Source organism: Oncorhynchus nerka, linkage group LG2, assembly GCF_034236695.1.
Source record: "Oncorhynchus nerka isolate Pitt River linkage group LG2, Oner_Uvic_2.0, whole genome shotgun sequence".
NCBI lineage: Eukaryota > Metazoa > Chordata > Actinopteri > Salmoniformes > Salmonidae > Oncorhynchus > Oncorhynchus nerka.
The window spans coordinates 31,579,744-31,596,219 of record NC_088397.1 but is presented as its reverse complement, the minus strand read 5'-3'; the positions used below and the strand labels follow the sequence as shown (position 1 = coordinate 31,596,219).

The window sequence follows — 16,476 nt, the reverse complement described above, 5'->3', positions numbered from 1 at the left end:
GTTATTTTTTCCCATCAAATCAGCTCTATAGCCAATAATTGGGCTGCCTGTATAAACGTAATCTGATAAAATGGAATGTTGCTCTGGGTTCAGTGTTGATGGGCTTTGAATGCCCTCTTGTGGTCTCCACATGTCTTGCATACACAGGATCACCCTGTATGCGTCTTTCAATCACTATGGATAGTGGATCATTAATAGACATTATCACTTGTATGTCCCACTTACAAAACATGAAAATGAATGATGACACATCCAGACAAGAGTAATCAATTTAATTGGAAATGATCTCTTAGGTTCCAGCGCCACTATCAGAACCTCCCCGTTGTCCAACGAGTACTGTCAGGGCCTGATAAGGAGAATGTCACATTCAGATAGAAATGTATGGTGTAGAACAGATATGGTTGTCATTCAGAATTGTACTGTATAGAGCTGACAATTCCCTATTCTATCTGCAACACTCGTAACATTTCACATCATTGAATACACTCCGGGTGTGTCGTGCCGAGTCACTCCAGGTGGTTGCCGATGCTGTCGCCCCTTGGGATCGGTTGAGGCTCCACTTGTCTGGAGAAAGAGTGGCTGGGAAAGAGAGTTGCCTCAGGGAAGCCAGGCAGGACAGGGCCTGCAGCAATACATTATTTTGGTTAGCACAGTGATTATTTTGTGTGTTCTATACATTGGCGTCAACTGAAGCAGTTTTGCTTGAGCCTGGTCCCTAGAGCTGTTTGTGCCATCTTGCCAACGGACCAAAGGAGATAAAGACTGCAATAACATATCTGGGAATAGGCTAGGTTTTGCCTACCCCTGTTCCCAGATGGTTGCACGTTCAACTGCTGCCTCTTCCTCGTGAAGTTCTGTTGATAGAGAATCTGGATTTAGTTATTTTTCTGTATTGCTCAGCTGGACATTTTAGCTCTGTGTATACTTGGTGCTAACATGGATCCTTTGTCCTGATTTTGCCCACATTTCAAGAAATGTCTACACATAGCCCACGTTAACATATGTAGCTTAAAAAAAACCTCTGGGCTGCAATCCCATTAACGGGATGATATGACAACAGCCAGTGAAAGTGCAGGGCGCCAAATTCAAAACAGAAATCTCATAATTACAATTCCTCACCATAAACAATTATATGTTAGGTTAGCACCAAGCCACAGAAAAACACAGCCATTTTCCCAGCCAAAGAGGAGTCACAAAAAGCACAAAGAGATAATGAATCACTAACCTTTGATGATCTTCATCAAAGGTTAGTCATCAGCAACCGCTGTGTCAGATTCCAAAAAAACTTTACAGAAAAATCAAACCATGCAATAATCTGAGACGGTGCTCAGAACAATCAAGTCAAATTAGCAGCCATGTTGTAGTCAACATAAACTGTAAATTACATGCTAAATATTCCCTTACCTTTGATGATCTTCATCAGAATGCACTCCAAGGAATCCCAGGTCCACAATAAATGCTTGATTTGTTCGATAATGTCCATTATTTATGTCCAATTAGCTACTTTTGTTAGCGCGTTTGGTATACATATCCAAACGCTCGTTCTGGTCAGCGTTACGTCGGACAAAAACTTCAAAAAGTTATATTACAGGTCGAAGAAACATTTCAAACTAAGTACAAAATCAATCATTAGGATGATTTTATCATTAATCTTCAATAAAGTTCCAACCGGAGTATTCCTTTGTGTCTTCAGGAGACATGGAACGCAGGTCGCTATCATGTGAAATGCTTGTGACCAGAAAATGGCTGACTACCTGATTCATTCTGCTGTCATTCAGTCCCACAACACAGTAGAAGCCTCATTCAAATTGCTATGGACGGTTGTCATCTAGTGGAAGATGTGGAATATCTCAAGGGGATTTCAATGGGAACTGTGTTGAATACATACCAACCTCAGATTTCTCACTTCCTGTTTTGATTTCTCCTCAGGTTTTTGCCTACCATATGAGTTCTGTTATACTCACAAACATCATTCAAACCGTTTTAGAAACGTAAGTGTTTTCTATCCAATACTAATAATGATATGCATATATTAGCAACTGAGACTGAGGAGCAGGCCATTTACTTTGTGCACCTTATTCATCCAAGCTACTCAATACTGCCCCCAGCCATAAGAAGTTATTAAGAAGCAAGGTTCATGAAATTAACAACTTGCTAGCAACAGATGATTCATATTCTGACTCTCAGACAATATATTTGATACAGGGGGTAGCAATACAAGGTTATAAAAAAAAGACATGCCAGTGGTGTTGCTGTTAATATTCAGAACCACATTCCTGTACAGATTTGAGAGGATCTCATGTTAAATACTGTTGAAGTAATATGGCTACAGGTTCATCTGCCTCACCTAAAGCCCATTCTGTTGGGAAGCTGATTTCGACCAAGTGCTAACTGTCAGTATCTGGATAACGTGTGAAATGCTTGATAATGTATGTGATAAACAGAGGTATATTTTCTGGGTGAATATTGACTGGCTTTCATCAAGCTGCCCACTCAAGAAAAAGCTGAAACCTGGTTATCAGTCCACCTACAATAGTAGTTAAACAGCACAGGAATGAATGTATTGATCACATATTTACTAATTCTGCAGAAGTGTGCTTGAAAGCAGTATCCAGATCATCGGGTGTAGTGATCACAATATAGTAGCCATATCTAAAGTTCCAAAGGTTAAGCTTAATATAGTGTATAAGAGGTCATAGAATAAGTTTTGTAGTGATTCCTGTTAATGTAAATAATATTTATCGGTCTGTGGTGTGTAATGAGGAGCAAACCGACGTTGCACTTGACACATTTATGAAATTACTTCTCCCAGTTACTAATAAGCATGCAGCCATTAAGAAAATGACTGTAAAAACAGTTAAATCTCTGGGGATTGTATGGGATGAGGCGAAAGGAATGGCTGCACAACCGATTGGCAGACATACTGCAAATTGAGAAATCATGTGACTAAGCTGAATAAAAGGAACTACACTATGAAACAAAGATAACATGACAAAGATTGATAGTAAAAAGCTTTGGAGCACCTTCAATGAAATTGTGAAAAAAGGCAATCTCAGCTCCATTTTATTCATTCATTCAGATGGCTCATTCATCACAAAACCGACTGATATTGCCAACAACTTTAGTTTTTCATTGGCAAGGTGACACTACATACACATCCGAGTATCTGACCATATTATGAAAGACAAGAATTTTTTTTTTTTTTATTCTGTAAAGTGAGTGTGTCAATGACAGGACACCGTGGTCTGACAACTTGGATGGAAAATTACTGAGGACATGTTGAAAGCACCAAGCTGTCTGTTTTAAATGACTAGCACACAGCTCGGACACCCATGCATACCCCACGCCACCAAAGGTCTCTTCAGAACAGACTATGGGAGGTGCACAGCACTACATGGAACTCTTCCACATCAGGTAACTGACGGAAGCAGTAGAATCAGATTTAAATAACAAAAACACACATTATGGAACAGTGGGGACTGTGAAGCAACACAAACATTGACACATGCATACACACACATGACAACATATGAAATGTGAAATCTGTTGAATGTATTGTAATGTTTAAATTGTATAACTGCCTTAATTTTGCCAGACCCCAGGAAGAGTAGCTGATGCCTTGGCAGCAGCTAATGGGGATCCAAGAATACAAATATATGCTATTAAAATTTATTTTTGACCTTTATTGAACTAGGCAAGTCCGTTAAGAACAAATTCTTATTTTCAATGACGGCCTAGGAACAGTGGGTTGACTGCCTGTTCAGGGGCAGAACGACAGATTTGTACCTTGTCAGCGCCGGGATTTGAACTTGCAACCTATCGGTTACTAGTCCAATGCTCTAACCACTAGGCTACCCTGCCGCCCCATAGATTGTTATCTGTCCACTGTGTCTGCATTGTGACCAGATTTCCTGGTCCCTTTATGCAATCTATTTCACAGCCATTCTTAAAAAAGAATATCATTGTAAGACATGTAATTAGTCAATGGTGGCACCTGTCAATGACTTTAGAGGGTGGAATAATGACTTAAAATGGTTTCTCTGTCAAGTTCTGTCTACACTTGTAAGATATCCAGACACAATGCGTATCTGACAACCTCTGGAGGTGGGCAGGATGATCTAATCACAATCAGATCACAATGTGTCTTGATTGTCTACACCTGTCAAATGTGGGCACAATCAGAATGTGGACAAAATCAGGGCAAATAACTCAAGTTAGAACCAGGTATAAACTGTTGATGATCAATCCCAAACGGCACCTTAGCCTCTACCTCTAGGCCATCCGTCAATGTACATCTGAAAGGATTGATGAATGGTATTAACTAAACCTTGCCCTCTGGTAGGCTAGGTGGAATTGTTGTCATATTACGTACGTATCAAATCCTTAAAGATCTACCCGAGTGCCTTTAGGCCCTAAAAGGGGTTGATTTTGGGATTGGGCATCTCTTAGGGCGTTTTTACACGCGGTCCCTTTCAGCAAATCTTTGGGAACTCCGTCCGGTTCGCTTAAATTTTTGTGCAGTGTCAATGTTTCAAAGGAACTCAGACCCCGCAAAACAAACCCGAACTGAGACCATCTCAAGAGGTGGTTCACTTTTTTAGTGAACAGAAAGCTCTCCAGGTTAACGTATCATTATTTCCACACCAAGCACTATAAGCTTCTGCAAAACAGTTTCCCCTGCCATAGCCCCACACATTAGTGTCACAAACTAAAAAAAAATATTATGTGCAGGTTTGGTGGTACAATTAAGCATAACATTTTCGATTAAAGCATTAAGAATGAGTTCTTAACTGACTTGCCTAGTTAAATAAAGGTTAAATAAAATAAAAAAATTATTTAAATTTTTTTTTATCTGCCATCATTTTTACATTTGGATTATAATTAGTATGTCTTATTTTGTAACTAAATGCAAACTACATTTATTATTAGGACTCAGACCAAAATTAACTGGTAAGAGAGCCGAGACCTCATTCAAAGCGAAGGGCAGTGTGAATACAAAGAACAGAGTCCTTTTTTTTCACCCCAGAGTTCACTTTAAAGAAGAGTGAGATTAGTACTTTTCAAAGAGGGAAATAATGTGAAAACACCCTTATATTCTCTTCATCTATTGGGCATCCCCCCCTCCCTCTCTCACCTCTTCACTACTGGACTCAGAGCTGGAGCTGTCCTGGCCACAGTTCAGGGACACAACCTGAGTGAGCTCTGCGGTGACGCGGACACGTGCGGTGCAGGAGGCGGCCGGCTGGGAGAGAGAAGGAACAAGGGAGGAAAGGAGGAGTAGTGGCAGTTAAGAGAGAAGAAAATGGGCATACAATTACGCACGTTGATCAGTATGCTAGTATGAATGCAGTATGAATCTAAGAATCTATATCTTTAGCGTTTTATAACAGGCACCAGTCCTGTTGGAATAATCAGGGCAGAGAGAGAAACTCATTTGGTGACATTCTGTTCTCCCCTGTCTGTCACAGCAAACACAGCATCCCATGCCAAAATCAACAGTGTGTGGAGTCTGTCAACAGAGAATGTCCTGGGGAAAAAAACAGCAGTTTATAGATGAACTCACAAACCCTTTAGTGGACTATCACAGTAATCTATGCCCAGGACCAAACACAAACAATTTGCTCATATTGTCATCCGGTATTAATGTAATATACAGCTACTGCAGTTTATGTAGGTAATTTTCCTGTTCATCTGGTCCTAGATTTTAAAAAGATATTACATTTGTGGGTCAAGAAAATAATTTGCTAAAGAGATGTGGTCATTATATTTATCAGTCCCAATCCTTCGTCAGCTGCGTATTGGGGAGGAATTATTTCTTGTACTGCGTCAGTGTATTTCAGTCTCAAAGGAGTGTATAGAGTAGAGTGCTGATCTAGGATCAAGTCCTCCCTGTCCATAGTGTATTTTTATTCATTATGATCTAAAAGGGAAAACCAATCCTAGATCATCACCCTTACTCAGAGGTGCTTGATACATACAGCCCCTGATCTATTTCTTGCACTGATTTCATAGGCTGCAATGACACAAGGCAGCCCAATTCGGATATTTTTTCCACTAATTGGTCTTTTGACAAATCAGATCTTTTCTTTGGCCAATAATCGAGGATCGGGGTCTCACCACAAAGAAGCCCACTCTGAAAGCACATCTCTGTGGGTCTTCTCCAGAGCTCTTCAGACAGTCCGTCTCCTTGATCCCAAAGTTCATCATCAGGTCATAAGTGTTCAATCCCAAAGGAACAACCTAGAAGAGAAGACACATTAAGATCTGTGTGATGACGTGTATGAAAACGACAACAAAAAGTCATGTCACGACCCCCTACCTAGGTATGCTTGCTACTATCTTCCCCAAGTGAGCAGAGGTTAGCAAGTTTGATTTGCAACATTGTCAGAATTGAGATGGTGCCTGTGAGGCCATTCAGGGAGAAGTCTACACGTGAGGGAACTGGTAGGCTAGAAAGACTTGTTAATGTATGCGGAACAAAAATATAAAACGGAAAATGCAACATTTTCAAATATTTGACTGAGTTACAGTAGGGGCAGCAGGTAGCCTAGTGGTTAGGGACAGGTAGCCTAGTGGTTAGAGCATTGGGCCAGTAACTGAAAGGTTGCTAGATTGAATCCCCAAGTTGACAAGATAAAAATCTCTCGTTCTGCCCCTAAACAAGGCAGTTAACCCACTGTTCCTAGGCAGTCATTGTAAATAAGAATTTGCCTAGTTAAATAAAGGTTTAAAAAAATAAAAGGCAATTTAAATACATTAGGCCCTAATCTATGGATTTCAATTGACTGGGAATACATGATATGCATATGTTGGTCTCAAATACCTTTTAAAAAAAGTAGGGGTGTGGATCAGAAAAGCAGTCAGTATCTGGTGTGACCACATTTTGCCTCATGGAGCGTGACATCTCCTTCGCATAGAGTTGATCAGGCTGTTGATTGTGGCCTATGGAACGTTGTCCCACTCCTCCTCAATGGCTGTGCAAAGTTGCTGGATATTGGCAGGAACAGGAAGTTGTACAGAGCATCCCAAACATCCTCAATGGGTTACATACCTGCTGAGTATGCAGGGCATGGAAGAACTGGGACATTTTCAGCTTCCAGGAATTGTGTACGGATCCTTGCGACATGGGGCTGTGCATTATCATGCTGAAACATGAGGTGATGACGGCAGATGAATGGCACAATAATGGGCATCAGGATCTCGTCATCTCTGGTATCTATCTGTGTATTCTTCGATTAAAATGCAAGTGTGTTCACTGTCCATAGCTTATGCATGCCCACACCATAACCCCACCGCCATTATGGGGCACTCTGTTCACAACGTTGACATCAGCAAACCACTCGCACACACGACGCCATACACGTGGTCCGCGGTTGTGTGGCCTCTGGGACGTACTGCCAAATTCTGTCAAATTATATTGGAGGCGGCTTATGAACATTCAATTACCTGGCAACCGCTCTGGTGGACATTCCTGCAGTCAGCATGCAGATTGCACTCTCCCTCAAAACTCGAGACATCTGTGACATTGTGTTGTGTGACAAAACTGCACATTTTAGAGTGGCCTTTTATTGTCCCCAGCACAAGGTGAACCTGTGTATTGCTCATGCTGTTTAATCAGCTTCTTGATATGCCACACCTGTCAGGTAGATGGATTATCTTGGCAAAGGCGAAATGCTCACTAACAGGGATGTAAACAAATTTGTGCACAACATTTTTGAGAAATAAGCTTTTTGTGCGTATGGAAGATTGAAAAACAGATGTTGCGTTTATATATCTTTGTTCCGTGTAGTACTTACCTACAGTAGGGGCTATATTCCATCTGTAAAGCTGAAACATTGCAGATTCTGCGATAGAAATGTCAAGGTAATTTACGATTGAGCCGACATATGCACTAAAGCGGGAACATTGCCTTTAAATTTCAATCACGCTGTAAAGCTGAACTTCCGCAATGTGGATTGAATAGTGCCCTAAGAGCATACAGTGTCTTCAGAAAGCATTCACACCCCTTAATCTTTACCACATTTTGTTGAGTTACAACCTGCATTTAAAATGGATTACATTGAGATTTTGTGTCACTGGCCGACACACAACACCCCATAATGTCAAAGTGGAATAATGTTTGAATTTTTTTTTGCAAATGAAAATCAAATGTTTTTCGAATGACTATCATCTCTGTACCCCACACATTATCTGTAAGGTCCCTGAGTCGAGCAGTGAATATCAAACACAGACTCAACCACGAAGACCAGGGAGATTTTCCAATGCCTCGCAAAGAAGAGCAACCGATTGGTAGATGGGTAAAAGAAAATAAGAAACAGACATGGAATATCCCTTTGAGCATGGTGAAGTTATTCATTACACTGTGGATGGCCTATCAATACACCCAGTCACTAAAGATACAGGAGTCCTTCTTAAATCTGTAGTACTTAATACTTTTGCAAACATTTCTAAAAACATGTTTTCACTTTGTCATCATGTGGTATTGTGTAGATGGTTGAGAAAATAAGAATATTTAATCCATTTTGAATTCAAGCTGAAACACAACAAAAATGTTACAGCTTGAATTCAAAATGGATTGAATAGATTTTATCACATTTAATGTGGAATAAATCGAGGGGTGTAAATACTTTCTGAAGGCACTGTAAATGTAGCCATTCCACTAGGAGGTCAGGGGTGAGAAGACACTTACCCTTTTGATAGAGCCACGGGTGACTCGGTATAGACGAAGGCCAGCGTACAGATTGTTGACTTGGGTCATGGTCACGACGAGAGCCTTGTCTGCCGTGGACGCCAACTCTGACTGGTACAGGGGCAAGCCTGCAGAGGTCAACGGTGAAAGAGGAGACTGAGCACTCATACAGTACATTTCACATCCGTGGTATTTGGGAGGTAATATTGTCCTGGGTCCCTCGTCTGCATTGTGAATTCATGATTTGTTTTTTAAAAATGTGTATTATTAAAGATTAACATAATACCTTTGAACTGGGTCATGTTCATTAGGTCTCACTGTAACAAAACGTTTTGCAACAGAAAACAAAAATAAATATCTTATTCCTCCCCATTTTACTCGTTTTCTTCAGTTTGGTGCCCAATAAACACGATCCTGGCTTCACTTCCTGACTGGACGCAAATGACAAATCAAATCGACTGAGACATGTGTAGACGCACTATCAGAACCAGCTGCAAAATTGAGTTCTACACCTGAAAGGATTGTATATCACTTACCTGAGCAGCACAAAGACTGCAGCAAGGCCAGCATGAGAACACACCACTTCATCTTCTGTCTAGCATAAAACAAAGCACCTCGATCATCAACTCCCCCATTCCTTAAATACAGTACGATCAGACTCTACCCTGCCCTCTCCCTCCTGTCCCGCCCCTCCTTGCCACAGCACTGACTGACCTTAGTTCTTTGGGTTTATTTCAATGCCAACAGTATTGACCTACAGGCTGAAATCTCATTACTTTGAAGTGGTCTTCTTCCTGGAACTAAACTTGCCACATGTTCATTTACCTTTTCAGTCATTTAGCAGACGCACGTACAATCTTAAAAATCAGTGCAAACAACTACATATCAAAATAATTGCAAGTAAAACCTTCAAAATAGCCCCCGTAAGCGAAGGCAGTGCTAGCAAAAACAGACAAGTCTGCTTGCAAGAAGACCGGTACAACAGTTGTTTTCTGATTGTCCCATTCATGTTTTTTTCATGGTGAAAATAGGACAAAATGTCCGTTTCCCAGGGAATCATTCAAGCTGAAGCACTGACTGTCATCCACATGTTTATTGTGCTCAAATGCTTGTTGATCATTTATCATTGCACTAAAGATCACAACAATGTATTTTATAAATGTTATCATCTAAAAAACAATAGGATACAAAACGGTATTTCTAGTTAAGTAATATAATTATTACAGCAGTCATCATCAGGGTCGTGAAGTTAGTCTCTACAGGCTCGTCCCTACCCTCTCTCCCAATGATGTCAGAGATCAGAGATTGGTCGTCATCAAAAGGTCAGTCGGACACTGCTGGCATTCCAGGTTGTCTTTTTTGTAGTCACACTACACAAGAGATCAGATCTCACAATGCCAAGAGAAGTGTTTCACATCAACACTGTATGTAGCCTAGCGGTAAGGAGCGTTGGGCTGGTAGCAGAGGTCGCTGGTTCAAATCCCTAGCCAACGAGGTGAAAAATATGTTGATGTGCCCGTGAGCAAGGCAATTGCTCCTGTGTTTCACATGAGTGAATTGGAAATGGTTCATTTTTCATATCCCAATCAGTCAGGGATCAGAAATTGCGGATCCCTGACTGAGCGGGTATGAAAAATAAACCATTTCCAATTCACACGTGTGAAATAAGACAAATGTAAGCACCCCATCTTATTATAACAATCTTCTGAGATTTGTAGTTTGACTGCAAAAAGCCAACCTGGAATATCATCAAAATCACAGTTGTGTCCAGTCCTTGCTAGACCAGCACTAATCTAGTCTACCAGCCGGCTCTCTGTATGCGTAAAAAATTGAGACTGGGAACATGGAGGTTAGACGGAACACTAAAAATGTTATGCCTCAAGTACAAATACATTGGAAAAAATGGAATGGGGTCTTGAAAACATAAATACTAAACATATAACAAGACCCTCTAGAAAGAGAGTGGACACCTGGACTGACATGTCAATAAATGCAGCTCTAATTTAAGTCAATGTATTTTCTTGTGCACTTTAACACAAACGGTATCCTATGTCAACTAAAGGAATGGCTAGTATGCCAAAATGTGCCATGGCAGTACAAGCATGAGTTTTAGTCCCTCAACCACCAACATACACACCCATGAGCCTGTGACACACACACACACACACACGCACACTCCCCCACCCATACCCCTCATCGCGCCAGTGTCCATATGAGAGGCTCCATGGTAGCCAGGAAGCAGGCCTCAAACTCCTGGTCGGAGAAGCGAGTGACCGAGAGGCGGGCGTGGCGTCGGATCTCCAGACGGGCCGAGGGTGACAGGGCCAGGTTCCGCTCAATGGCGTCTGCGTAGCCATCCTCATCCTCGGCCAGGAAGCCTGTCTGGCCGTCCTCATAGGGCACCACAATGTCCAGCCTGGGGCCTCCAGACCTGTGAGCCAGGATGACGGTCCCAGCCGCCATGCACTCCACCACCCCTGAGAGCAGAGGAGAACAGAGGGTACAGGGTAAGTGCTGGCTGTAAAGTTAGGTAGACACATTACTGGACGTATAATTACATTACCTAAGACTGCATTTATATTGAACAGTGAAAGATGAAGGTAGACAAGCATTGTAGTATCCACAGCCACCTGGCTAGCAACCTAGCCATTTTGAGAAACTTGCTATGGTGCAGTAAAAATACCTGTTTGCGTTCATCTTTCATTTATAAAGAGGAGGATGTGAAGCAATCAAACAAGGTATTTGCATTGGTGATTAACAAAAGCATATTGTAACAGAACAATGTACTACAATTTCAGAATGGGCTGTTGAATAGTGTATGAGGACTCCATTCAGTACAGGATTATACAGTACTAAATGTTGGACATGTAGAGAGAAAATGAGCGCTTTGCATTGGAATAATAGCCAGGTGTTTTTAATAATATAAATATAATGACAGCAGTATAGAATCATAGTAATTCTATTTCTGTTTTTACCTATCCCAAAGTGTTCATTCCACATGGTGTGAAGTCCCACCGTAGCTTCCACCAACTCCCTCTTCAGCTCCTCAAACGGCACGTTGAATTTAAATCAACACCCTATCCTCATCCTCTTGGTTCCGGCATCCACCAATCAGCACCAACCTCATCGACTCCCTTCCTCCCGGCCCCGTCTCTTTCTTCTGCAGCATCTTCCGGGAAGGCGCGAATCTGAAGCCGATGGTCCTTCTCCGGACGAAACTGACCAATGGAAACGATGGAATGGCACTTCCGGTCCGAGTCCTCGTCCAATGGGAGCTGGAGGAAGGCGTGGGTGTCGCTGGGCGGGTAGACTAAGCAGGTGCGTTTGGTCGCTCGCCACAGGGTCAGGATGTGGTTCAGGGTCCAGCTGGAGTTGACAATGACCACGTCGCTGCAGGAGCCGGCCAGACCATAGAGCAGCGCCAGCAGGCAGTAGTAGACAAACTTGACCACGCTCAGGAACAGGTTGTTGGAGATGTAGTCTGCGTTGTTGAACCTTGGTTGGGGAATGGTAAAACATAACATGATAGGATCAGGTGAGGTGAAAGGAAGCATGCACAAGAGGAAGGCATCCATTGATGTCAATGATAAAGTGGAAAGTGGACCTAAGTTACAACATGAACAACACTTATTGATGCAGGTTTGATGACAGTTATAACAATAGCAGTGCAACGTGTTAGTTAGTGCTTGTAAGTTAGAGTATTAACAAATCCCATATTCCCCTTAGCCTGATTTGATCCTGATCTTAGCCTAGTCCAGATCTGTAGGTGACTTTTCAGACAACTTCTCTGACTAACATGGTAATGCCATTGTAGTCAGAGTATGACATTGACAATAATAGTCAGAGAGGCATTGGCTAAAGCACATTCAGATATAGACCTGGCTATATTCCCCTAGTTAAGACTGTGTATCAGGGCGGGGGTCTGTAGTGGGAAACAGGGTTCTGAGACGATTACCTACCTGGGGTTCCTCTCGCGCACCATTGACAGCATGTCTGTGCTGATGGTGGGGTAGCGCACGTAGCTAGCCACGTGACAAACCCCTAGGTATTTAAGCATAGGCAGAGTGAAGGCGTAACCCATGGAGTCGATGTAGACACCTGGAACAAACTCCGTAAGGGCTTCCAAGCCAAGGAAGATTGAGCCTACACTCTGACCAATCAGAGTGAATTGGGGGGAAGAGGCTGGCCTCGACCAATAGGCAGTGTTTGAGGAAGACAAACTGGACGGGTCGAGGTAGAAGGATGGTGAAGCGCCATCAAAAATCTGCTGATCTGTCACACCCTGGTCGCCCGTGTACACCATATAGTTGACATCTTGGTACCTGGGACATGGAGAAGACCATATTTATTATTGCATACAGTAGCAAACCCTTTTGCAATGGATAACGTTTTGCAACTAAAACAATCGTTTATTGGACAAGTTCAGGTAGTCCCTCCCAGTTGGTAGTACTTCCCTCCCCTGTGGGTCTGTTTGCATCCATTTGGTTCCTAGTGAATATGACCCAGGTGGGTGAATTAATGTGGAAGACTGGGAGATGTTCATTAGGGCCCATAACAGAAAATGTTACACAAAGGGGAAACTAAAATGGCCGCTCCAATCCGTTTTCTTCTCTTTGGTGCCTAATCAACACGGCAACAAATTACTGTTTGATATGTTTTTTTTCATACCATGTCAACATTCTAATCAACATAATGCCATAGAGATATCAGCTGATGTACGAAGGGCTATATAAATACATTTGATTTGATTTGATTTGATTTGAAGAGGGGGTGCTGAGAGCCAGGTCCAGTCTCTGCAGGTGCAGCTGTTAAAGCTCCAAATAAAAGATATGAGCTATAGCAGCTTTATTCATGACATTTCTACCTGCAACGTTACTACTGAACAAGGCCCAGGAACCCTGTCAAACGGATGATCAATACTACAAGCTAGCTTTCAAAAAAACCTTCTCTGTACCTGGGGGTTTTCAGCGGTTATATTCGCCCACCATTGGCCCCATGTGAACTACAATACCGACGCTGTGTTTTAACGTTAAAAACATAAATAATCATGGCTAATTCGAAACATATGCGGACATACCCAATTGAGGATAGGCATATTCCCCCCCTGTAGGTATAGTGCTACGTTTGGCACGGGAGTGATTGGAGGGAGTGACATCAGGAACGGAGTTAGGGACATGGGTAGGGGTAAGTGTACGTGACGTGGCAGGGTGAGATAGTTGTTCAATTAACCATGTGAAAGTGCCCAAGGACACCCCAAAGATCAATAGGAATATCACGAACAAGGGGCCAGATATCCCCAGCCTCACCCAGAGAGGGAGAAATGTCCCTCTAACTGGGCGAGGTTCCTTTTTCAGGGGAGGCGGAGTTTGATGCCACATCACCTGAGTAAGGAGTGTCTTCATTTGGAATCGAATTTAGACCGCTCAAATCAGCTCTGACTTCAGTCAGTGTTCTGGAAGGAGTTGGGGCTGGGGTGCAATGTGTAAGGTGGTGCCAAGGTGCGCCTGATTTACCTTTGACCTGGACCTCCTTCACTTCGTACGGTCCAGTCCACCTGGGTTCCAGCCACTTTCTCTTGTGGACTTTAACCCTCACCCCGTCACCAACCTTTACCTTCAGTGGTGGCGTGTCCCCCGGCAGCTCCCCCTCCTGGACCTTGTGAACCTGGGTAGAGAGTGCTGCAGAGAGAACCGTCAGTTTTTTCACATAATTAGACATTACAATTTGTTGTACATCAAGAGCGGGCATATGACCTCCCTCCCTTGGTGGACCAGGCATGACTCTTCCAGTCTTTATCTCATGAGGAGAGAGATGGGTGCCTGCTCCTGGTGAGGCTCTCATGGCCATCAGCACCAGAGGCAGGACTTCAACACATGTCAACCTCGTACCTGCACATACTTTAGCTATCTTAGCTTTTGCACGTTCCACCAGACCTTGGGACCGGGGGGTGGTACACAGAACCGAATCTGTGTGTTATGCCAAATCTTTCTTCCACCTGTCTTTGGTGTTTGTTACTGAAATGTGAGCCATTTTCAGATCTGATTTGTCTTTAGATGCCATACCTGGGTATTAGTTTGGTTTGTAGCCACTTAAAGACTGACCTAGCATCCCCCTTTGCTGTTGGTATTGCTTCTACCCATTTGGAGAACCTATCTACCATAACTAGGAGATAGCGTTTGCCTTTAGATAAATTGTCGGGGCCCATGTCGGTGTAGTCTATACTAATGTCCTGAAAACACACATTAGGTAATGGGTATGAGCCCATTGGTGTTTGATATGGTTTCTTTGGGTTGTGGCTGCCACAAACATTGCATTCGTCACAAAATAAGTCAGTCATTTCTTTCATGTGAGGGTGCCACCAGATGTGCGAGACCTTTTGGAGGGTCTTTAGTTTGCCTTCGTGTGTGGGGCCATGTGCTTCTCGTAAAAGTTCTGGGTCCATCAGTGTGGACTGCTCCATGGGCATAGGCTGAGTCTGTATAGATATTCACAGTCTTTCCTTTTCCTCTGATGAGGGCCTGCGTCAATCCGATGATTTCAGCTAATTGGGCCGATGCTGGTTGAGGGATGATGGCTGATTCAAAGGTGACGTGTGAATCAGATGACAGCATTTGGGGGAACTTGATAGCAGAATAGGTGCATCCTGTGTCTACCAGGAACTGATGGGGGACACCCTCAACTTCTCACATCATTGTTGGTTCAGTGTGTTGAAAGTGTTGTCTCCCTTCTCCTGCCGTGGGTGGTGGGCATCTTCATGGCCAGGGCATGGTGTTCCCTGCCATACTTTGGAACTGTGGTTGGTTGTAATCTTGGGGAGGGTCGTCCTCTTCCTCTCCCTCTTCTTGGTGGTCCTCCACGTCCTCTTCCTCTCCATTGCAGTTGGTGCGGGGAGAGTGGTTTCGTGCAATATCTGGCATAGTGACCGGGAATTCCACAGTTATAACACTGGTAGTTTCCCCCCCTGTATGGTCCAGTGTAGGGGCCCCGTTGAGCCCGTTGTGGCTGTTGCTGTTGCAGGATATACTGCTGTGGGGGAGGGTATTGGGGTGGTGGGGCCCCCATAGGGGCAGTGAGTGGGGCTGGCTGCTGTTGGATCATCTGAGAGACAGTCTGTGCTACGATCTGAGTGATATCTGGCTGCTCCCCTTGGTCTTGAGTTTCTTCTGCAATCATTTGTTTTTTAGGTTTCTCCCCCTTTTGTGCATCTTTTATTTGGAGCTTTAACAGCTGCACCTGCAGAGACTGGACCTGGCTCTCAGCACCCCCTCTTCAAATCAAATCAAATCAAATCAAATGTATTTATATAGCCCTTCGTACATCAGCTGATATCTCAAAGTGCTGTACAGAAACCCAGCCTAAAACCCCAAACAGCAAGCAATGCAGGTGTAGAAGCACGGTGGCTAGGAAAAACTCCCTAGAAAGGCCAAAACCTAGGAAGAAACCTAGAGAGGAACCAGGCTATGTGGGGTGGCCAGTCCTCTTCTGGCTGTGTCGGGTGGAGATTATAACAGAACATGGCCAAGATGTTCAAATGTTCATAAATGACCAGCATGGTCGAATAATAATAAGGCAGAACAGTTGAAACTGTTGAATCTCTTTCCTTGTTGTGCTGGGTCACATGGTGGTGCACATGCGTAATTTGAGTTTGGGCGTGTTGGCTGCAGACATTTTATCTAATTCTTCTGATAATGTGTATAATGCGTTTATCTAGGTTTTAGTCAGTCCTTTGTGTGGTGTTTATTTCTATCTTTGTATACCCAGCCCGTCCTTGATCGAGACCAGGGATG

The 16,476-nt window shown here is 43.2% G+C and overlaps 1 protein-coding gene and 1 pseudogene across 1 annotated transcript; both read right to left on the bottom strand.

Annotated features, from left to right (window-relative positions):
- Positions 1 to 257: 257 nt before the first annotated feature.
- On the bottom strand, positions 258 to 9,324 carry LOC115134316 (secreted phosphoprotein 24). The gene is given in 7 exon segments (XM_029668156.2): positions 258 to 622; positions 803 to 854; positions 5,135 to 5,242; positions 6,118 to 6,240; positions 8,690 to 8,817; positions 9,226 to 9,292; positions 9,295 to 9,324. Coding segments are annotated over 7 exon segments (624 nt in total). The 3' UTR covers positions 258 to 506.
- A 1,558-nt stretch (positions 9,325 to 10,882) lies between these two features.
- LOC115144667 (GDP-Man:Man(3)GlcNAc(2)-PP-Dol alpha-1,2-mannosyltransferase-like) lies at positions 10,883 to 15,606 on the bottom strand (annotated as a pseudogene).
- Between the last annotated feature and the right edge of the window lie 870 nt (positions 15,607 to 16,476).